This window comes from Gorilla gorilla, chromosome 6, assembly GCF_029281585.2.
Source record: "Gorilla gorilla gorilla isolate KB3781 chromosome 6, NHGRI_mGorGor1-v2.1_pri, whole genome shotgun sequence".
NCBI lineage: Eukaryota > Metazoa > Chordata > Mammalia > Primates > Hominidae > Gorilla > Gorilla gorilla.
In genome coordinates, this window is record NC_073230.2 from 24,122,924 (window position 1) to 24,147,393 (window position 24,470).

General features: G+C 37.1%; 1 protein-coding gene and 1 long non-coding RNA gene across 5 annotated transcripts in view; one reads left to right on the forward strand and one right to left on the reverse strand.

Annotated features, from left to right (window-relative positions):
* BZW2 (basic leucine zipper and W2 domains 2) overlaps window positions 1–24,230 on the forward strand; it is a 61,317-nt gene extending 37,087 nt beyond the window's left edge. For all 4 annotated transcript variants that reach the window (XM_019031272.4, XM_019031273.4, XM_055347374.1 and 1 more), the window contains exons 5-12: window positions 435–500; window positions 3,557–3,692; window positions 7,437–7,546; window positions 12,511–12,681; window positions 14,610–14,756; window positions 15,768–15,906; window positions 22,257–22,379; window positions 23,772–24,230. In XM_019031272.4, the coding sequence (XP_018886817.2) occupies window positions 435–500; window positions 3,557–3,692; window positions 7,437–7,546; window positions 12,511–12,681; window positions 14,610–14,756; window positions 15,768–15,906; window positions 22,257–22,379; window positions 23,772–23,800 (921 nt within the window). In that variant the 3' untranslated portion in view covers window positions 23,801–24,230. The remainder of the gene's footprint in view (window positions 1–434; window positions 501–3,556; window positions 3,693–7,436; window positions 7,547–12,510; window positions 12,682–14,609; window positions 14,757–15,767; window positions 15,907–22,256; window positions 22,380–23,771) is intronic.
* On the reverse strand, window positions 3,500–6,264 carry LOC129523777 (uncharacterized). Its single transcript, XR_008667388.2, has 2 exons — window positions 5,847–6,264; window positions 3,500–3,716 (listed from the first exon to the last, which is right to left on the reverse strand). It is a non-coding gene; the product is annotated as an uncharacterized lncRNA (long non-coding RNA).
* Window positions 24,231–24,470: the final 240 nt, after the last annotated feature.

The window sequence follows — 24,470 nt, forward strand, 5'->3', positions numbered from 1 at the left end:
ATAACACGTTTTGCTCATCTGCTAGAAACATGTTTGTTGTCCACCTAGAGTAGAATCTGTCCTGCACTTTGCTCTCCTCCCCATCACATCATTATCTAAGTGGTTATATCTTTAACACCTTCATTTCCGTGATTTTTAGTCTCTGCATCTCACAGTTTAAAAATCACATTTATTTTATTTTCGTCGAATTTTTTTTTCTACCTGCTATATTCTTGAATGAATTCGTTTTATCTTACATGTACATTTTGATCATATTTGTTCCCCTAGGTCATGATAGCATCTTTGAAATCCTTATAGTTCTTATATTACAGTGTGAGCCTGTTTAACTATACACTTTTATTACTATAGATCTATGGTGTCATTATAGTGAGTTTCTATACCTCCTTCTGTGTCTTTTTGGTTGACCTAATATTTAATGGTTGTTTTTTTTTTAGGTCTTCAATAAACTCATCAGGAGATATAAGTATTTGGAGAAGGCATTTGAAGATGAAATGAAAAAGGTAAAAATTCAAATATAATGCCTATCTGTTTTATAGTAATGCCATGGGGGTGGATAAAAATTTTATAAGTGGCCGGACACGGTGGCTCACACCTGTAATCCCAGCACTTTGGGAGGCCGAGACGGGTGGGTCACAAGGTCAGGAGTTTAAGACCAGCCTGGCCAAGATGCTGAAGCCCCGTCTCTACTAAAAACACAAAAATTACCCGGGCATGGTGGCATGCACCTGTAATCCCAGCTAACTGGGAGGCTGAGGCAGGAGAATCGCTTGAACCTGGGCAGCAGAGGCTTCAGTAAGCCGAGATCACTCCACTGCACTCCAGCCTGGGCGACAGAGCAAGACTCCATCTCAAAAAATAAAATAAAATAAAATAGAATAAAATTTTACATGTACAATGATATTGCAGAAGTGCCATATATGTAATAACATGTATGTGAAACACATAGTGAGTTTTTAATACATGTTTGGTAAATAAGTATGAAAGATCATTAGCTAATAGCTATAGGAAGAAATATGTGATTATTCTGGACTTTTTCCATTAATATTTAATGTAAGACAGTGTGCTTTGTTCAGTAAGAATAGTTTTACGGGCTATAACCTCTGACCTTGCAGAGATTAAAATGAAAACTAGATAAAGTGATTTAAGTAGTTAAAGCCTATGAAAGAACGTAGCACAGCAGCTAATGTTCAGCAAAATTCTTTAATTGTATGCAGTTTAGCAAAGGGAATAAAAGCACCTCTTTGGAGATAGAGTGTATGGGTGTAAATCTCAGTACTCTTTCTCATCAGTGAAATCCACAGTAGCATCTCCTTAAAGATGTCCTCTTTTGAGTAATTGCATGTTCCCTCTTCCAATTTGTAACTCCTGTATTTATATATAGCACCCACTACCTTTACTTGTTTCAGATTTGTTACTTTGTCATTGCTTCCAATTTTAGATAACTATCTAAAGTAAAAAACCAAGTGAAAAAAGTAACCATAACATATACTTACTTCTTCCCTACTTACTTACTCTCCCCGCTCCTCCCCACCTAACTGCACCCCACCCCGCCCAGTTCAAAGTGGTTCCGTGTATAATACTGAAGAGCAATTTGGCAATAGTCATTAAAAGAAATGTTTCTTACATAACCCATGACCCAGCCATCATGAATTTATAAGAATCCATTAGCATGGATATATAAAGCTATATGTATAAAGATGTCACCACAGTATTGAAAAATAGCCTAAATGTTCATTGGTGGGAGATGAAGACTGTTTAATTAAATTACAATCTATCTATACAGTGGAATACTATGCAGTCTTTTATACATGTAGGCATAACTACGTGTATTAATAAGGGAATGCCCATGACAAATTAAGTGGAAATGCGAGGTGCAAAGCAACCATTTGGTAGTAGTTTGACCTGGGGCAAATTACTTAATATCTTTGTACCTTAGTGTTCTTTTCTGTAATTGGAGATGGAGCCTGTTGTAGGTATTAATACACATAAAGGGATCAGAAGAGTGTCTGGTCCACTCAACAAGTTTTAGCTATCATTAGCATATAATGCAGTAAAAAACAATATGTGTGTATACATGTAATTATGTTTTAATGTTGATTAATATAATTGAGCAATGTGGTTATTATTTTTATGATGATCTAATTTTTGTACCATTTCTATGTGATTAAGTATATTTTAAATGAATATGGTTATATGTGTGAGCTTAAAGAAGTGGTGTTAAAATTTTATTTTAGAGGCTAATTTTTATTATTCTCGTTTAAGTGTTATTTATTTTTATAATGGAGGGAAAGGACAAATTGACATGAACTGTCTATATTTATGTTAGTTCTTTCATTCTTCCCCATTTCTAATGCTCCTTGGAACTTAAGCCTTTCAATCCCTCATTCCCTCACTCCCTGGCACTTACTTAGATGTTAACTTCTTTTTAATTTGTTGAGAACTTAATAGGTATAAATTGAGAGGCAAATGGACTGGTTTGGTTCCAGTTCTGCCACTTTCACATAATGTCAATAGTCTACAATATAATAATCCTTCAATTCTTGGGGAATAGTAAGTTAATATTTTCTTATCCCCTACGCAGTTAGTGGAATAATCATGTCATCAGGGTGGAGACACTTAAGTCTCTATCAATGCCAGTGAATTTTGCATTGGCGCAAAATAATGGAAAATCAGCAAGGCCCCTGTGGTGATAGTGGCCCCTGAGGAATTTCCATGGCAAGCCTAATAACTGCTGAAATGGAGAAAGTAACAGTAGAATGTAGTCAAAGCACAAAGCAGAGGAGAGTCAGGAGAGAGAAGGGCATCCCACAGGGCTGACTACTCTTAGAATTTAATACAGGAAGTGGGTTTTTCGTTTTATTTGCTTTGAGCTTACATTCAAATTTTCTAGGGTTGCTACTTTTTCAGTTCCCTGCCTCTGCGGCAAGAGAATCTAAAAGTTTACCAAAAAAACATCAAGAACCTAGAAAACCCCTTTCTCCCTCAACAGTCTTGTTTTGAAGACTGTTGTATTCTGTGAGCTCAGAAAAGTATATATTAAATGTCAAAAGCTTAACTTCGACTCTTTCCTGTTTTTTTTTTTTTTTGTGGGGCTTTTTTTTGTTTCTATGTTTTTGCCGTACAAATTCTATTCAGAGAAAATGGGTACATGTAGCAGGGGAAGAGGTAGTCGCCCAAAGAAGTGGAAAAACTTGAAAAACAATACATTTCAGAAAACATGTCCATCATGTATACTTAACTCTTTTGCATGCACATAGTCAAACATAAATCCATCTGTTTACATATCATCCAAATATCTCTTTTCCTTTCCGTGAATGTTATCTACAGCTGTGAGTAAATTAACTGAGAAGAAAGGAACTCTGCCTGCTCCAGTCACTTTCCACAGCATCCAGTTTATCATGAAATGAATTACTATGCTTTGCATATGACCTTCCGTGTGTGTGCCACGTAGCCATGGATGTTCACAGTTTATCTTCCCACTTCAGTCCTTTGCTTCATAGACATGGTTCCTTTTTTTTTCTTTTTCTTTTTCTTTTTTTTTTTTTTTGACCCACAGCTTCTCCTCTTCCTTAAAGCCTTTTCCGAAACAGAGCAGACAAAGTTGGCGATGCTGTCGGGGATTCTGCTGGGCAATGGCACCCTGCCCGCCACCATCCTCACCAGTCTCTTCACCGACAGCTTAGTCAAAGAAGGTAACGAGGCTCCTGTTTTCTCGCCTGTCAGACAACAAAAGAAAAATAAAGTCACAGATAGTTAGAAAAATGCCAGTGGCTCTTTTTGGTGTCCTCTATTACTCATTCTTCATATAAGAGAATATCTGTGTATGGGTGTATATTGCCTTTCAAATAATAAAAGGAGTGGACGTGTTAATTGTAGGAAGTTTGAAGGAAAAAATATGCACGCCTGTACAAAGACATGTTAAGAAAGACTAATAGCAAATTAAAATCTCATGGAAGACTTGATGCCTAGGTCAAATACCCCGAAATCGATCTGGTAATCTTTTTGCCCTTTGACACAAAATGGCAGCCTTTAACTCTCACCCCTATTATAAGAACAAAAACTGTTCCCCTCTCAAGGTCTAGAGAAACTGATGCTCAGATATTCATTTTGATTGCACTTTTTAAGATATTCATTGTCTCAGTTTCAGAAAACAATTTTAAGTCTGCTGCATTAGAAGGAGTCTTGTTTTAATTTTAAGGCATTAAGGGTTGGATAGGCATGCATACCATGATTTGGTTATAGAATAAAATAAAAGTCGGCTGTTTGCTTGTAGGAGGATAATGATAGTCAAATTACAATGCAACACAAAACAGTTATTTTTCCTTAAAAATAAATTAAAAGAGCTTTTGTGAGAACATCTGTTTCTTCTGAGAACTTAAAGTTTTCCTCCTACGTATATGAAGTCCTAGCCTCATTCATGCCTATAGTGAAAGAAAGGAGTCATAGTTTTCTTGTAGCTAAGGAAAGAATAGTAAATTGAGAGTCAATTGGTCTTATTCAGAGACTCCAGTTTTTAGCTTAAAATCACTCAGATTTATGACAATTCAGACTCTGTAATTGTTGGATGTTATTAGTATTATGACATTTTAAAGTATTTCCCTGAAGAAAATTCACAATACAACACGCATCTTATTTTTGCTATTAGCCATTTTGCACACAGAAAATCAACATAGAATATAAATGTTAATCATTAATTATTTTAAATTATCCTAGCCAACCTAACAGAAAATAATTGCCTTTCTAGTTTTTTTAAAAACCTAAGTGATGTCTGTAACTTCCTTTGTAATATATCCAAAAATTACATTATTAGGTGGATAGATATGTGATAAAGCAAATATGGCAAAATATTAGTTATAGAAACTAGATGGTGGGCATGTGAGTGTTCATTGTTCAATTTGTTCAACTTTTCTGTATGTCTGGAAATTATTATAGTAAAATGTTTGGGGGGTGGTGAGGAGAAAAATAACTTTGCTATGGAAGTAGCATAGTACCTCTGTTATACGGCTTTTCCTTAAACTCTGCCATCTTTTACAAACTAGAGGTTTAAACCCTTGCTTCCTAATTGGAAAAGGATTAAGAAAATGGCTAGGTATGGTAACTCATGCCTGTAATCCTAACACTTTGGGAAGCTGAGGTAAGAAAATTGCTTGAGGCCAGGAGTTTGAGACCAGTCTGGGAAACAAAGCAAGACTCTCTTCTCTACAAAAAAAAATTTGAAAACTAGCCAGGTGTGTTGGCACACCTGTACAATCCCAGCTGCTCAGGAGACTAAGGCAAGGGGATTGCTTGAGCCCAGGAGTTTGAGGCTACAGTGAGCTATAATCACATCATCTTACTACAGCCTGGGCAACAGAGAAAGACTATCTAAAATTAAAAAAAGAAATAAAGAAAATGGTTAAGAAATTAATCATTTTCCCCAACTCGTCCAATAAATGACCAAGGGAGATGGGATTATCCTACTCAGAGGAGTAACTATAAAGAAAGTTAAATCTCAGTTTTAGGCTCCTAGTTTCAAGCATAGTTTTTCTTTACGATACAGATTACAGCCTATTGTTAATTTATATTAAATTTTATATTGGTTTTATGAGCTAATGATAATGCTAAAAATTCATCTTAAGTTGTTTAACATGAACTTTCAGTTCAGTTGTTGTTATAGCCGTTTTTTTTTTTTTTTTAACTTAGTTTCTTTGCTTATTCAAGGGAAGAAAATCTGGTTTAGTTGGTGTCTATATGAATGATAGACCAATTAAATGCTTTTACTTTCCAGTTGCTGGAAGACCTGGGTCAAATTGGTATATAAGGACATGGATTTCTTATGTAACAATAAATAGAAAATTAGGACAGACCTCAGGCTGAACAGCAGTATCATTCAGGACTTAAGTATTTTTCTCCTGTTATCATTCATAGCATTAACTTCATCCCAAGGATGGTGCCCCCTCTAGTTGTTATAAGATGCCTGCTGTCACAGTTATGGCATATTCTTCCTGGTTCAGGTTTAGTGGAAGAACACTTCTCCTGAACAGAGGATAATTTATCTTTCCTTCAGCTGATTGGCTGACACAGGCTGCATGACCAGTGCAGGTCCAGTAGCAATTGCCAGGGGCGTGACTTGGGCAGATGAGCTTAAGCGAGGTCACTAAATTAATCATCAGAAAGGGGTGGTACCAGGACTTAGACTAATCAGTAGTCACCTGGACTGGATAAAAGGGGACCTCTTTTAGGAAGGAGGTAAAGAGAATAGAGGCTGCTTAGGCCACATTATCATTAGCTCATAACAATAGTAGAACCTTCAGTTTAGAAAAATCAGTTAAATGTTTCAGTTACATCTTAACTCTTCATTAAATAACCGCAACATAAATTTAGAAATTTGAAGTGTTCATAGAACTGTCTTCTTGTTATCTGATTATTTCTATGTGGAAATAAGTGGTGATGTAAATGTGGACATGTGATTAAATGGTTTCCTGATTTAACATAACTAGCTTAATAATGATTTTTTTTTAAATCCAGAAGAGTTTAACTTGAAACAGCCTCGGTATTTTTATAGCTTAACTCAAGAATATTTTAAAATGCTTTTTATGGCTGGGCGCAATGGCTCATGCCTGTAATCCCAGCAATTTGGGAGGCCAAGGCAGGTGGATCACCTGAAGTCAAGCGTTCAGGACTAGCCTGCCCAACATGGCGAAACCCTGTCTCTACTAAAAATACAAAAATTAGCTGGGTGTGGTGGTGCATGCCTGTAATCCCAGCTACTTGGGAGGCTGAGGCAGGAGAATCACTTGAACCCAGGAGGTGAAGATTGCAGTGAGCCAAGATCGTGCTACTTCACTCCAGCCTGGGCGACAGAGTGAGACTCCATCCCCAAAAAAAAAAAAATTAAAATAAAAATAAATAAATAAAATGCTTTTTATAAAAAGCAAAACTAAGGTAAATGATATGTGTTCATCTATTCGTAGCAATACTTATTGTATCTATCACTATCAGTGTTCTTGTACTGGCATCCTTTATTAGCAAATTACTTGATAAAGGTGACATTACAGTTTTGTGTCTCCTAATTTACTTTCTTGTGCCTCAAGATCACTGTTACAAACATGAAATACATATGAACCAGAGGGTGAAATAAAGGCAATGACACTGAAGATACTGGGTGTTAAATATGTTTTTGACCAAGGTAAAATAAAATAAACTTGCAGTTAGACCAGGTTGGATTCAAGGAGTCCAAATTTGAAAAATATTTTAATTTATTTTCCTTTTCCTGAAAATGTTCTATTTTGAGTAATGAGAAGAGGAGAATTTGCCTAGAGGTCTACTGACTTTTCATTTGTACCAAAATTAGTCTTTTAGTTATTTACCCATTTCAGGAAACCTGGTTGCTTTGCACACCACCACAGTTGGTTTTGCTCGTAAAAGGAATGAAATTCTCTTTTGTTTTTGAACAGGCATTGCGGCCTCATTTGCTGTCAAGCTTTTCAAAGCATGGATGGCAGAAAAAGATGCCAACTCTGTTACCTCGTCTTTGAGAAAAGCCAACTTAGACAAGAGGCTGCTTGTAAGTGTTTTCTGGTTAAAGGGTTGTATGTATGATGCCTTTCTTGGAGCTTAAGCAATGCCTGCAATGTAGTATATGAGTAAGATCCCTGGATCTGTGTTGACTTGGAGCACTGTTCCTTTTATTTCTGTGTAATTGGTAGTAGAAACTAATTTCATTTTAATCTTTATTTTGTGAACAAATGGCACAATAAAATTAAAGAATTGTGAAGAATATAGACTTCCAAATTTGTAAGTTTGTTGACATAGTATTAACATTTCATCAGAATTAAGACTTTGTTTTATAGCCATAACTTTTTTACTTTTTTTTTTTTGAGACAAGAGTCTGGCTCTGTCACCCAGGCTGGAGTACAATGGCACAATCTCGCTCACTGCAACCTCTGCCTCCTGGTTCAAGCATTTCTCCTGCCTCAGCCTCCCGAGTAGGTGGGATTACAGGCTCTCTCCACCACACCCAGCTAATTTTTGGATTTTTTTAATAGAGACGGGGTTTCACCATGTTGGCCAAGTTAGTCTTGAACTCCTGACCTCAAGTAATCCGCCCACCTCAGCCTCCCAAAGTGCTGTGATTATAGGCGTGAGCCACCACACTCAGCCTATAATCATAACTTTCTAGACATTTTAAGGTTTTAATATGATAAAAATTTCATCAATCTCACTTAATCAAATACTTATGATGTCTGTCTTGAGTAGCAGTCAGACTGTGCTAGTCTCAAATGTGTGTTAAATAGTTTGCTAACAAAATAAAAGTTTAAACAAGATTTCCCTGGAAATACTTAAGCTGTTGCAGAAAGTAAACAAGTTAATTGTGTCACAATTGCTTGATTATATTTTTATTTCTCCATCTTTGTGTTTTTCTAAGAAAATCCAGAAAAATATTTTGTTCTTATAAGAAAATCCAGAAAAATATTTTGTTCTTATAATTTCTATCTGCTCCCTACAATTTCTTTCTTCTTGATGCAGCAGCTGTGAAATGCCAAGATTTCTCCAGGTGGAATTGCTTTTACAGTTCTAGGATGAAGTGTAAAAATAAGACACAGCCCTGCCATCTTCTCTTCACCTGGCCTGTTCTCTGTTGTTCTCTTCCAGTGTGTTTCAGTGTGCAAGGGTCCAATCCCATGAGATAATTCTAAGACTATCTCTTTTCCTCAAGAACACATGAAAGTAATTTTAAATGTAAATACTTGCAATTTAAATCACTTAAGAATACTTTGTTTCTTGAAGTTTACCTTAAATAGATTTGTGTGTTTAAAGTTTTTAGATTATGGTAAAAAAGGTACAGAAGTCTAGATTCTAGTTCATAATAATTTTCATTCCTCATATGTTTCCTGAATGTCTACCCTGTGCTGGGCATGGTACCACAAGCTGCAGAGCCAGTAGAGAACAGGATAGAAAAGTTGCCTGCCCTCGTGAAACCTACTTTGTAGTGGACTTAGGGCAAATCCCTGTAAACAGAAGCAAAAGTCAAAGAAGATAAGTGAATAGGTTGCTGAGGAAGGTGGAGGTTCATATGAAGGGAACATATTTCTTGTCCATGAGGCTGTGGGTTGTCTATAGATGAGCTCTATCTTGGCTAAGCCTAGCTTAGTTCCACATGCCTTTTCATTCGGGCACAGGCTGAGGGAGCAGCTCCCATCTGGGCCATTCTGCCTTCATGGCAGAGTACCAGAACACAGAGACTGAACTGAACCTCTCAAGTACCTTAAAAACTCACCTATGGACGCTGCCATGCCTGGCAATAGATTGGGAAAATCCAGTCCACTAATAGGCTGCTTCTCCACCTCTGCAGATAGACATAGCAAGGAGGGGGTTCTCTTAATACTCTTTTGAAGGAGAGGAGGTGGATGATTGGGAACAAAGATACAATCTATCCGGTTATTTCTTAAAGCAGTAATTTTCTTAAAGATATTCACAACTATAGCCCGGTTAGCTTAATTAGATGGCTTCATTTATAAAATTCATTTTCTTTTTGGAAACACATGTCATTTAGCTGTTTTTACTAGGTTCTGTGTGTGTGTGTGTGTGTGTGTGTACATATTTGTGTGTTTGTGTATATATATGGAACATAGGTGGTGGTTTCTGTGAGAAACATATAAACTGGGTGAGAACAGCATAGTTGCCTATGCACTATGCCTGCCTGATATTTGTTGAATCAACAAAAGAATGAGGAACTAGTGAGTCAGTTCCACTCTTTAGGAGGAAATTTTGTTTCATGAACATATACAACAAAATTCTCTTTAACTCTGAACTACTACATTTTAGGAAAAGTTGTGTATTACCAGACTTTAGCTATCACCCACTATTACAATACAGAAGAAAGAACAATTTGTAGCAACTCAGAGTGGTGAGGGGATGGGAGAAGCCAACCCTTATTACTGACAAAGAGAATAGTGATTAAGAAATCAAAGATATTGATCTCTTCCTTTATTTATTCAATAAGTATGTATCAATTATATTATATGCCAGAAACTTCCAAGAGATGGGGAGATTGAAAGGAACCAAACCAACGGACCCTTTCCTTCATGAAGCTTACATTCTATTTCAGGAGAGTGGGCCATAAACTAAAACCCGTAAAATATGTGTTATAATAAAGGTAAAAATTAAGTAGGGGCCAGGTGTGGTAGCTCACACCTGTAATCCCAGCACCTTAGGAGGCTGAGGCAGGTGGATATCTTGAGATCAGGAGTTCAAGACCAGCGTGACCAACATGGTGAAACCTTGTCTGTACTAAAAATACAAAAAATTAGCCGGGCGTGATGGTACACACCTGTAATCTCAGTTACTCGGGAGGCTGAGGCAGGAGAATTGCTTGAACCCGGGAGGTGGAGGCTGCAGTGAGCTAAGATCACACCACTTCACTCCAGCCTGGACGACAGAGCAAGACTCCATCTCAAAACAAAACAAAACAAAATTAAGTAGGAAAGAGTTAAAGAGCTTCCAAATGTGGGCTGTAATTTTCAGTGGTGGAAAGCCCTCTGTGATAAGATGACATTGGTGTAAAGACTTGAGGGAGGTGTGGAGTGAACTGTTTAAATATCTCCACATAGAGCATTCCAGGCAAAGGGAATGGGAAATGGGAAGGCCTTGGGGCATGGGATATTGGGGACCGCAAGGGGAGAGCAGGTGAGAGCAAAAGTGTAGATAAGCTCAGAGAAGTAGCAAGGCCCATGTCATCTAGGGCTTTGGCTTGTATTCCAAATAAGATAGAAAACTTTTGGAAATTCTCTGCAGAATGGTGTGTAATGTGATTTTGACTCTCAACAGGATCACTCTTGCTGTCACTTTGGGAATAGACTCAGGAGCAAGAGCAAAAGCAGAGAGACCTTAATCTAGGGATGAGATGATAGAGATTTGTACCAGGGTATGGTTTCTCTAAAAAAATACAAACCATGTTCCAAGTCAAAAAATGACATGGTATGATTTAGCCAGGCTTCCCCTCAACTTAATCTGAATAATGATTTTCAATGTATTATATACTATTCATAAGAATTTGGACTGTAGTTCATAAGTGAACTATGAGTGATATGTTTAATGGCATATTGCTCTGAACATAACTTTAAATCAAACTTTGCAGTCACACTCTTCCTAAATAGAATATTGAATGCTAGCACAGAGTATGGAATAAGTATTGACTTGGGGGCACACAGCTCTGTTCTTAAATATTTTTGGTGGCATAAATTGGGTCAAGCTGCTTAACCTTGTTGAAACTTAGTTTATCATCTAGAAAAATGTCTGCTTTACACAGTTATTATGAGGAAAGTGCCAGTACATTTTGATTCATAGAAGAAACTCAATAAAAATACATTAGTTCCCTTCCCTGCAGATTTGGAAGATGTGGAGCAGTAGAGGAAATATCAGTGACGCAGTTTCAGTGTGGTATAAAATGTTTGCTTTATTATGAATGCGTGTTTGATAGCTGCTCCCACCAGCTCTCTTCTGACATTTTTGAAACATATGACTCAACAGGGGAAATTAATAGGATGATAGAACATTGAAATTTGAATCCTGACATAGGAGCCCTCCAGCTGTGTTCCTATAGGTGGTGGCAAACACATTGCAGATCGATCTACTGAGGCTCTTTCTGGAACCACATAGCCATTGGCCATATATATGCAAGTCTAACCAATACAAAAGCTTGGATATATTTTTTAGACCCTGCAGCAGTCTGAAAAATGTGAGAACTTTGAAAATCATCTTAATTTCATAGATGGGAGTTGAACTCACCCAGGATTAGATCATGACTAAGTGTTACTGAGATTCTGCCAAACTGTGTAGGGTAAAATGGAAATGAGGTGAAAATATGAAAGCAGCTATGGTATATTGCTCTTTTTGAAAATTTCCATCAGAATTATGTAATAAACTAGAGTTGGTAGGGTGGGTGTCTTAGACCTTTTCTATTACTTATAACAGAATACCTGAAACTGGGTTATTTATACAGAAAAGGAACTTATTTCTTAACAGTTATGGAGGCTAAGTCCCATGTCAAGGGGCTGCATCTGGTGAGGGCCTTCTTGCTGGTGGGGACTCTGCAGTGTCCCAGGAAGGCTCAGAGTATCACATGGCGAGGGGGCTGAGTGTGCTAGCTCAGGTCTCCCCTCCTCTTTTTTAAAGCCACAAGGTCCCCTCCCAACATAACCCACTAATCCATGAATGGATTAATCCATTCATGAGGGCAGAGCCTTTATAATCCAGTAACTCTTTAAAAGCCTCATCTCTCAGTATTGCCACAGTAGGGTCCAAGCTTATCTCAATTGCTTACCCTTTTTTTCTTTTTCTTTGTGAAACTGCCTGATTTCAGAAGATGTTCAGCTCAATAAATATACCAGCGATTTGTTGTTTTGTAAAACAGTCTTTATTCTTTTCTTCCAAATGTGAGATATTCTAAGTGAAATGAAGACTTTTGTCCTTTATGCTTGCTGAAATTTGAATGGCTTGTTGTATAGCAGTCTTTTTTCCCTTTTTCAGGAACTGTTTCCAGTTAACAGACAGAGTGTGGATCATTTTGCTAAATACTTCACTGATGCAGGTCTTAAGGAGCTTTCCGACTTCCTCCGAGTCCAGCAGTCCCTGGGCACCAGGAAGGAACTGCAGAAGGAGCTCCAGGAGCGTCTTTCTCAGGAATGCCCGATCAAGGAGGTGGGAGACCATGGGCAGACATCACCTCAATATACATGAATGAGAGGAATTACATGGGCTGTGTAGCAAAGGCTTTCCTTAACAAGTCTGTCCTATGCTTATTGCTGTAAACTTTATCCACTTATTCCTACCATTTAAATTAACTCAGCTTCAAAGTATTGATTTAGAATCCTCCATTTTTGTTAACACTCTAGGATGGTCCAGAAATTAATAGTGATTTCCACACAACTGACTTATTTTACCAGGCTGCTATGATTTTCAAAATATTTCATTTGTCAAAGAGATTTGACCATCCACTATCAGTATAGCCCATTATATGGTAGTTTTTAAATTTTGTTGCAGGTTATCTAACCTGATTAAGCATTTGTCTAGTGTTTGGAATTAACACTGGATTTTTTGTTCATCACTCTGTATGAATATGTAGGCTTTTTATGTGAAAAAAGTTTGAATTCCTGTCATGGGAAAAGACTAGTTGGATCAGTGACTTGTTTAATCCCACTCACACTTGGAAGAGCTGTGTTTCCCTATAATGTAAAAGCTATATTTTTTATAATATGCATATACATAGTTTATATATACATGCTATAGTTCACAAAGCTATGACTATATCTTTTTTTGTTTTTAGTGTATCTGGAGAAAGCTTTCTATATGAAGTTTTAAAATCTTTCATGCAACAATCTAAAAATTAATATAAAGAGTCCTTTCTTTTTTTCCACGTGCTCTAAAATGCCTGACCCACACACACCTCCTTCCATGCTCCAAGCCCTGCATGGCAGCTCACATGGTTGAAGCCTGGAGAATGTAGGACTGATACTATCCAGCAGGTGGAGGTGTTGGAATGACAAATATTCTTAAGTCTCATGGTATTAAGGATAGCAGTATATTTAATCATATTTCTCCGAGCAAGAATTTGTACATGATTTTCCATGGGGAAAAGAAGCAAACATAAAAAGCCTTGTGATGCTTGTAGATGCCAGGATGTCACACTTTTATGTGGCTTCCTCCAGCCAGCACAGGGACTGGGACTGCCTAGCTCCTTCTGCTTTTGAAGGCTGCTCAAGTCACTGCTGGCATTTCTACACTCTAGGCCAGAAGTCAAGAAAGCAATGTGTTTCCAGCAAAAAAGAAAAGGGAGGAAAAAAAGGTGTTACTACTACTCACAAAGTAGTATGCTGGAGATATATGATGACTTTCAATCACTTCTGAGGCCCAAACCTCTATTTATTATTTTATTTTAAAAGGAAAAAGCCTTTCAAATAAATTTGATATGAGATACATTAAGTTAGGCAAGCCTATATTCCATACTCTCAGGGTTGAGTATAAATTTGCATATTTATACATAATTCAAAGGAGAAAATAAGTTGCTGAATACTGCTGAATTGATGTATATGAAATTTAAAAATTGCCTTTGCACTTACAATTTATTTACAAATTAACTTTTCACTGAGATGGGGCATAAGGATCATCAAAAGTAATCATTGAAGAATAAATTGTGGAGAATGGACCTGTACAAACCCAAGATGGTATCCGTCAAGAGGTTTTAAAGTTTAGGGATGGAGATAAAAGTTCACAACTCTGTTGCCTTCTTTAAATCTCCAAAAAGTCAAACTGGCTCAAGTATCCCTACTCTACTAGACTCAAAGGGGTTTCTCTATGAGGAAACAAAAATCCTTTCTTACTCCACATTATCCAGCAGCTCCTGGCCAGAGCTAAGCCTATTAATTTTGGGACTAAAAATAAATTTGCTTTGAGAACAAATCATTATAGTTTTTCTCCCTCTTCCAGTCTGAGAATGCAGACAAGGAAAGGAGAAGCCAAGCAGATTGTTTCTTAGCTGCCCCAAAACCTTGATTGACTGGGCAGCTAGGGGGGAGATGGGAGCCCTCCATCTGCCTGTTACTTTCTGACCCCATTTCGATGAAATGTAGGTGGTGCTTTATGTCAAAGAAGAAATGAAGAGGAATGATCTTCCAGAAACAGCAGTGATTGGTCTTCTGTGGACCTGTATAATGAACGCTGTTGAGTGGAACAAGAAGGAAGAACTTGTTGCAGAGCAGGCTCTGAAGCACCTGAAGGTAACAGCCCTTAGCAAGGAACTGACCCAGCCAAGGGCAAACTGCAGCTTTTTTTGTTTGTTTGTTTTTTTGAGACAGAGTCTCACTCTTTTGCCTCAGCTAGAGTGCAGTGGCACGATCCGGGCTCACTGCAACTTTGAACTCCTGGGCTCAAGTCATCCTCCCTCCTCAGCCTCCCAGGTAGCTAGGGCTACAGGCGCGTGCCACCACATCTGGCTAATTTCTTCATTTTTTGGTAGAGATGTAGTCTCGCTGTGTTGCCCAGGCTGGTCTTGAACTCCTGCATTCAAGCTATCCTCCTGCCTCGGCCTCCCAAAGTGTTGGATTGCAGGCGTGAGCCACCACACCAGGCCCAAATTTGTCTTAATTGAGAGTATGACAAATGGGTTCCAACTACAATTACCCTAGACTCAGACTAAACATATACTTCCTAATTTTTTTCCAAGTTTGCACCCAGCATTCATGAGAACATAGCAGTGAGTAAACTGCCCATGTTACTCTGATCAGGGAAGGCCCTTTGAAAGAGATAAGTATTGAATTGAGTAAGTCTCAGAAAAACAATGGCTATGCATCAGTGTCAGAAAGTCAAGGATATTTCTAAATGAATGCTTTTTATCCCAGCAGCTCATCAAGATTCTTTCCCTGTACCCACTAAGAGACCACATATGAGAATCTGCCTATATTAAAGATAATTGCTGGCCTGCTATGTCTAAGGGATATTTCGAAAATGAGGTCATATCCTCATAGAATATCCATTGTATTATTGGACTGTGGCTCTGCCATTGAAAAAGTGTGAATCTTCTTCCCAGTTCCCTCACAGGTCGACTATACTGCTTTGTTCCTACTGTTCTGTTCCCCTCACCCCATTGGGCACAATATGATGATAAAAGGTATCAATCCTGAAAGTCAGTCTTTTCTAAGCAACCCTCCGGGTTACTGTTATGGTTCCAGCAGTGTCGGCTCTGTACCTCCCACGCAAGTGACGGCTTTTACTCTCCACTTCTGTTCTAGCAATATGCTCCCCTGCTGGCCGTGTTCAGCTCCCAAGGCCAGTCAGAGCTGATCCTCCTCCAGAAGGTTCAGGAATACTGCTACGACAACATCCATTTCATGAAAGCCTTTCAGAAGATTGTGGTTCTCTTTTATAAAGGTATCCATCCACGTGCCACTGCTGTGCTTCTGTGTTTTGCTGAAGCTCTTTGAGAGGCAGAGCAGGCAATGAGGCAGAGGAGGTCATGGGGCTCTGTTTAGAGAGGAACAGCAAGATGCTAATTTGTGAAAGTTTTATTGAGGCAACCATACCATGTAGAGAGAGGGGGCATACACGCCATATATGCGTTGCCTCGGAAACCCTGCTTAGGCCCCTGGGCACTTCTCATTGGTAGATGAACTGGTAATTGTTTCTTGGGGTTGGTGGAAAAAAAATGTAATTATATAAAATTGAGCCTGTTTTTGAATTGTAAGGATTAGCTCTAATAACAATGATTATCAAAATACTATATATATTATGTTCAGGCCCTTTTAGGTACCATAAATCTGACTTTAAAATTACTGAAGTAATTAGCCTTTTTACTTTGTATTTTAGTTACATGGCCCAGCCATTCTCCTATTTTCCAAGGGAATGGCTATTTTTAGGTTTTCACATTTACTGTCTTTTCATTGTATTTATAAGGAATAGGTTGCCATGACAACTGGCACTAAAAAATGAATGCTAAAGGTTTTAACCGATCCCAATCTGTATACCTACAGCATACAAAAATGTCCTAGGCTATTTTTTGGGCCTACATTTATGTAGTTTTGTGAGGGAGAGAAAGGAACACTTAAGAAATGATACATTTTGAACATTATAACATGTTTATTTTATGTTATTATATTCATAAATATCAGAAAAGTTAAAATAATACCAGCCAAATGTTTATTTTCCCTTTCATGTGTTCCTAAATTTGTCTATTTTGAATTTTATCTTGGGAATTTGGAAAATAAAGGTTTTAGATAAATAATAGCTCTTTTAAAAATGCTTAATAGCATTTCACAATGAATTTTTATTGGCCACGTAGATTCCTCAAATGAATGAATCTTGTCCACAAGTGTTTGGGTGATATTTTACTTTTTCAGGGCACAAAGGTATTCAGCAACAATTATAATAGTCAGGAGGAAAATATGATGGCCACCCATTGCCACTTGAAGTTCAGTAATTGGTATTTTCTCCAACCAGATCTGAGTTGGGTCTTCTTGGATTTAGTCATAAGATAGCAGTGTCCTAAAACTAGGCCCCACCCAATGATACCCAAAGCGATCCACCCATCAGAACCAAACCTGCAAGCCATGTTACCAATTCATAGATGGTACCCAGCAGCCAAGAACGAGAAGTGGGGCCCAACCTTCTGTGGCCACAGCTGGCTCCATTTGTAAAACTGGCAGAGAGACCTATGGGACAGGTTTCACATTTGTTTTGAGGGTGGTAAATTTTTTCCACTACAGAAAACCAAACTGTTCGTAAACTAGTTAGTTACCTGAACATAGTTTGCTTTCTTGTCATTTGAAAGATAACCCAACCAGCGTTTCTCACCAATTTTTTTTTTTTAACTGAGACATCGTTGTTGGAGTCTCATCTTCAGGAGCACCCTATCATATTATTGTAATGAAATCACAAAGAATCAGCAAACCCATTGTTACGGGAAATGGCATCTAGGTGGCACATGAACTATTAAAATCCTTCAGATTTCTCATTTTAACCTCTAATGCCAACCTCCTTTTCCTTTAGACTTCTTATAACAACTACTGACAGGTAGTAAAACTGGCTACTTTGAGTTTTTTCTTCTTCATCAGCCCCAGATGCTAAGGGTCAGTATGACCTGAAATTATAAAATAACTCAAGAAGTAAGCACTAGGAAGTAAAAAGAAGAGGCATGAGCTCTTAGGCTCATTGATTAACTAGGTAATCAGCGTTTAAATAACCTAAAGTTAGTGAGGTCTGCAGCAAGTATGACCTGGCCCCAGGGAACACAGGAAGGGTGAGTGTCAACATCAATTTTATTTCTGCCTTAGTTATTTTTGGAAATGAAATTGGGAAACTTTTTTAAAAATGTAAACCTAAAACACATCACTGAACTAACATTTTCAATACCATTTTCTAGGTAATTTTGTAATTTTCCACAGAATGATATATATAGTCTGTTTTCTTAAGTGAAATGATTCCATATTTTCTCTGGAGAACATGCAATCCCTGAGGAATGATTGTTCCATACCACTGTTAAGAGCGTTACTGTGTTAACTATGTTTACCATCTTGTCTGTTTTTTGCCAGATTTTTACTTTCACCTTATTTTGTCCACCAAACACTTGTGCACCAGGAGACATGTATTTGATTTGTTTCTGTAAAGATTTGGATGCTCTCATTCCGTGTTTTATATGCCTAGAGAGAAACTTAATAAACAGTGAGTGTTAAAGCACTCCTTTCCTAATATGCCTAAGAATTACCCAGAGAGCTTGTTATAAAACACAGCTCCCCCAGAGATTCTGATTCAGTAGGGCCAGGGTTGGGCCTGAGAATTTTCATTTTAACAAGTTTCCAAGGTGATGCTCTGACTGTTGTACCAGGATCACTGGTGTAAAGTGTATAGCATTCAAGAAGCAACAGATGCTATGAACTCCAGTGACATGTTCAAGATTATACTTACCTTTGATTTCATGTACATATCCACATTTTACACATAGGGAATAGAGTCTTCTCTGCTTCTTTTACCAAGTTTCTGTGGATTCCTTTAGTTTGTCATAAGGAACGTAGTGCTCTAAAACAAGTTTTTAAAATGTAATGGAAACCATTGCTCCATTTTAATTTTCATTTTTATCTCTCTCTTACACACACAGCACACACAAACATACACATGGACACACACACACCTCCCCTTTCCCAACATGTCCAGAACTTGATGATAGCAGAAACTTGGGCATATGATTAGCCATGTCCCCCTTGGCAAATCTAATTACTTAATTGAGTATCATTATTGAAAGATTTATAAATCTTTTACATAAATAACAGTGGAATAAAAGCAAATAAACTAAATAATACTAGTCAGCAAAGAAAAAAAGTAGTGATGGGTCATTTTGCAAAGACTCTCTATTAAAATCTAGATTTGCATATTTCTAAGGTAGTAAGAAACAGTAAATCCGTTGCTAACTTTCAAGCATCACATTATTGACTTTTAAAAATAATTTTCTCTTCTTTTTTCCCTGAAGATAAGTCCTATAGACTCAGCATGGTCTAAAATGTGTAAAACTACCTTGTCAAGTACTGTTATTATCTCTATCATGGGTTTTCTTGTTTGCAGAAATTTTTTAGGTTAAATTCTATCCTGCATGCAAATTTTTCTAAAAGGAGTTTTTTATTCTAGTTCTAAAAAAGGGTGAGTGCCCTTCTCAGCATATATTCCCAGCATTCTTAGGGTAAATTATTTTTGACTTGTGTCCCTATGTGACATTCCTAATAAAAAAATTTCTGAATTTCAAGAGTTTCAAGTGACATAGTTTCAGACTAAGTTTCTAAACAACTAACATGATCTAAAATTTAGCAGTTCTCAAGCCACTTTTACAGTATTGTCTCTTCGATCCTCATGAATACAGTAGAACTCTACAAATTGAGAAATATTTATTTTTTCTCATCAAGTTAACAAATTTATTCCTTAAATGTGTGTTGAATGGATACTATAGGGCAGGTCTTTCATTAAATGCTGGAAATGAGATGAACAAAATATAGTCCCTGACTTCCTGAATTTCAGGATGTAGAAGAAAACAAAGAATTATACTCACCATGTCAATTGCTGAAATAAGCCTCACACAGAGGGTGTCAGAAGGGATAGGACCACAGAGGAAGGGGACCTAACTTGTTAAAGCTAATTTGGAGGGGGAGAAGTGAAGGCTCTCAAGGTACATGTATCTCACCAGACATTATGAAGAAGTTGGCCAGATAGAAGGGGAAAACATATATTCCAGTCTCTATGTGCCATCATACAATGTCTTCCTTTCTTACTGTCTTTTACTGTTATTCTATATTCCTAATAGGCATTTATGGAATATCCCACCAAAAATGGTTTCTCAGTTTTAATTAACTCTTTTCCCTACTTTATCCTTAGTGAGGGAAAAAATTGTCTGAATTCTTTGTCCCTCAAGGAGTTCCTTCCTTTTCAGACCTTTCCTTTCACTAAAGAGAAGTTTAATTTCTTCTTAAACTCTTCGATGTTCATGCTTTGCCTCATATGGTGCTCTGTGTAGATATTTCAGTAGCTTTTAATTAATAATTCTCTGGTACTAGAAGTTTGATCTTTCAGCAAGTAGTTGTTACTACACTGGGTTGTTCTAAGAACTCCACATTGCACCGTTAATATGTAGACTTATTTTAAATTCTCCTTCCTATTCTTAACATTAAGTATTCTCAATTAATGGTAACTTAAGAATATCAAGGCACAAGATTTGCAATAAACAATGCATTTGATAGGTTTTACCTATCATTTAGTGTGCTTTTCACAAGCAGTGACATTGACAAGCATTTTAGTAGTTGCATGGTCTCTTTCAGCCTCTGTGGGGCAATAAAACACAGGAATGAGCTCTCAACCTTCAAAAGGAAAGCTCAGACAAATAGTATCACTAAACTGCAGTCTACATCAGCTTTCCAACCTGTACTTTGTATCATCCTCAATTCATTAAGGTGTGGAGAAAAAAAACAATTCTCCTTTCCATGTTTGTCACAGTTTAAAATTATATTGTTTGTGTAGAACATTAATAATGGTAGTTTAATAGTGCATGAATATAATTTATAAACTCAAAAATATACATATGTTGGGTGTATATGCTCAAAATTATCCTACAGGCAGGAAGACATGATCCAAACAGTTTGATAATTACTGATCTAATCATAAGCATCTTAAAGATAATTTACAAGTTATGTAAAAGGGTCTTTTAAAATCCCTGTTAATGTTCTTTAAAAGTCTCTGCAAGGCAGTCTTACACAATAACAGGTCACTTCCTCGGGACACAACTGCCTGCTCCTCAGCTCTGTGACAATTAGGCTCTGATGGCTAGTAGAAATTTCTTTTATCTCAGTGGAGAGCTGGAAACAAAGAGCTAAAATAACTAAAAGCTAAGAATAAGTCTATAGGACCCCTGATTGTAGCTCTTACATCCAGGCTGTATAAGTAAATCCAGACTTCTTGCTTCCTTTGCAAAATGTAATGTTTTTAGTGATGATAATAAACATGTTTTTTTAAAAAACCTTTTATTTTCCTAAACAAATCATGTTCATTTTAGTCAGCTCAGCCTCTTCAATTTAATTCAAGAACATTTTCCCAGATCCAATAATTCTTTAAAAATAAAAAAAGCCAATGTTTTTGTTATGAAAATATCAGTGATGTTTTCAATGAAAACAATATTAAATTGTTTCTGTCATTTTCATAAGTTGAAATTATATTTTAACTGAAAATATATCATTAAAGTAATTTATTAACATTATATGGCTTTATCAGTATTTGTAATGAATTGAGCACATCTCGGGGACAATAATAAATGCTTTGTACCTGTTTTCTGTCTCGTTTCCCACTACAGATTCCCAAACAACAACCCATTAGAACATTGGAACATTAGAAGAATGTTAGAACAACCCATTAGAACATTGGGAGAATATGTACACTTATTTTTATATTCTCCTTCCTATTCTTAACATTAAATCCTCTCAATTAATGTTATGTTGAGAATATCAAGGCACATTTGTGGAATTTAGAGTTTTAGACAAAAGATAGTTAACATTTTTTTGTTGTTTTTAGAAACCTGTAGGAAATTAGCTAATATGTCTATTTTGTCTTAATGTAGTAGAGGAAAAATATTACTCTTGTAATTTGGGATGTACTGTGGGAAAATAAGTCGTGATTTAGTGATGGAGAAAGTGTAGAACTTCAGTTTAGGTGTGTATTACTCCCACAACATACCCCAGAAGTTCCTCTTTATATCTAATTGCTAACATCATTATTGCATACTATCTACATTTTTTTCCTTTGTCATTTTTCTCCTAAAAAAAGAAAATCCCAATCCCCTTAAAAGACACTGGTCATTTGAGGTTACTCTTTAATCAAGATATGGTTGAACTTGGCAGGACACAAAATGTTTTAAAATGCTGGAATTGCTGATTCATTTTCAAAATTACAAAACAATTCTATTTCCTACCAGCAAATTAGCACTGTGAGAGATTTCCAAGTCCTAGTAGTGAGCTATAGGCTTGCATTATATCATGCCTAAGAAGATGTATATCATCATCATCACTACTTAAGCCTTTAGTAAGCTATCAAAATATGGCACTATGCTACATGCAAATCAACTTGGTTCCTGTCTTCTGATAAGTAACAGAATGCTTTATATTTAAAGTGATTGCTTTCTATTAAACTGTAAGACATGAAGTTGTTTTGAAACATGACATTTGTATAGTAACTTTGAAATCTTTTATTTAAAATTGCAGCTGATGTTCTGAGCGAAGAAGCAATACTGAAATGGTATAAGGAAGCACATGTTGCTAAAGGCAAAAGTGTTTTTCTTGACCAGATGAAGAAATTTGTTGAGTGGTTACAAAATGCAGAAGAAGGTATGATTCTGTTTACAAACATTGATGACCGTTAAACACTGTCTCATTATATGTCAAAATATTTACCTCTTCCACAGATTTTACTTGATTTTCTAAAACTAAAATTCTAGAGTTATCTTTCGTATCAAACATTTTGCCAACATCTTAGCTTTCCTTTCTGAAATCGCGGCAATAAAAATCTCTACACGTAAAAACAAAGAAAGAAATGAAATGCTTAAATTATCCACTCTGATGGAGGACAATAAGGAAGAAATGATCAGTAGATGTGAAAGGAGAAAAATACATTTAGCTTAATCACGCATTATGGAATTCTATAGATTTTTATGACACCTTTACCAATTAACTGGCAATTTTAAATAATGGAAATATAAAGTGGAAGGATAATAGTGAGTAAGAGTGAATTCAGGCCAGGTGTGGTGGCTCACACCTATAATCCCAGCACTTTGGGAAGCAGAGGTGGGTGGATCACCTGAGGTCAGGAGTTTGAGAGCAGGCTGGCCAACATAGTGAAACCCTGTCTCTATTAAAAACACAAAAAAATTAGCCAGGTATGGTGGCTCACGCCTGTAGTCCCAGGTACTCGGGAGGCTGAGGCAGGAGAACCACTTGAACCAGGAGGCAGAGGTTGCAGTGAGCCAAGATTGCGCCACTGCACGCCAGCCTGGATGACAGAGCAAGACTCCATCTCAATAAATAAATAAATAAAGTGAATTCAATTAAGAATAAAAAGTTTAGGCCAGGCACCGTGGCTCACGCCTGTAATCCCAGCACTTTGGGAGGCCAAGGCGGGCAGATCATGAGGTTGGGAGATCGAGACCATCTTGCCTAACACAGTGAAACCGTGTCTCTACTAAAAATATAAAAAATTAGCCGGGCATGGTGGTGGGCACCTGTAGTCCCAGCTACTCGGGAGGCTGAGGCAGGAGAATGGCATGAACATGGGAGGCGGAGGTTGCAGTGAGCCAAGATCACAGCACTGCACTCCAGGCTGGGCAACAGAGTGAGACTCCATCTCAAAAAAAAAAAAAAAAAAAAGAATAAAAAGTTTATCTTAGGTGATCCAAAGAAGAAAAGTTATATTGTTTAATTTTATATATATTCAAATTTTTATATAATTTATATGTATAAATTTAATATATATAAAATGTATTCATTTATAGGTATTTGTATATGTATGCATGTTGCATTTTTAGACAGGCAAAATTTACATGAAAGCAGAAAAGAGCAAGAGTTTGCTATCTGCCCTCATGTGACTATTTTACCTTATAATGGGTGCCTAGGGTAAAAGTATGCTGGCGCAATGGCAGGGTTCTGGGTTGGTGACTGTAGTAACTTTTGACCTTAATTAGAGGAATCTGGGGGGAAATATCTCACTTCTTTCTTCTCTCCTAGAATCCGAATCGGAAGGTGAGGAAAATTAAATGGCTCAACAAGCACAATACCTAGGTTACCACACACCACTTTTTGATTGGGAATGCTGAACCATTTGAGAAGAGAAACTTGGCTTCTGTTTTCGCAAAGGAAAAAAAAAATAGGATAGGCTTCCCTTGTGCAGAGGGAGAAATGGTTTTGTTTTTGTTTTGTTTTTAAATGGAGCCCTGAGGCATCAGCTATTATACTTGGGACTCTACCTCTCACTCACTATATGCTAACTTAAAGCCATTCAACAAGGAGTCAAGTAGGATCTGAAATTAAATACTCAACAGACTCCTCCTTTTTTAGCTGTATTTTTCAGGTACTGTGTGGTGACCGCCCCACTGGTGTCTATTACAGGCCACTTTGGTAGTTGTGTATCTGCTCATGTATGTGATTTGACAAACCAGTTTTTTAAAATAAATGGCTTTTTAAAAATCTGGGCTTATATTGTCAGAGCTTTTATTTCTTTCCTGTACATGACTTCTTACACAGATAGTATTTCGGTGTTTTTTCTCTTTCCATCCACAATATTGAATGGTTATATTTCTTGTCATCTATTAAAAACTATTCTGCTCACACCTGTAATCCCAGCACTTTGGGAGGCCAACGCGGGCAGATCATGAGGCCAGGAGATCGAGACCATCCTGGCTAACACAGTGAAACCCCATCTCTACT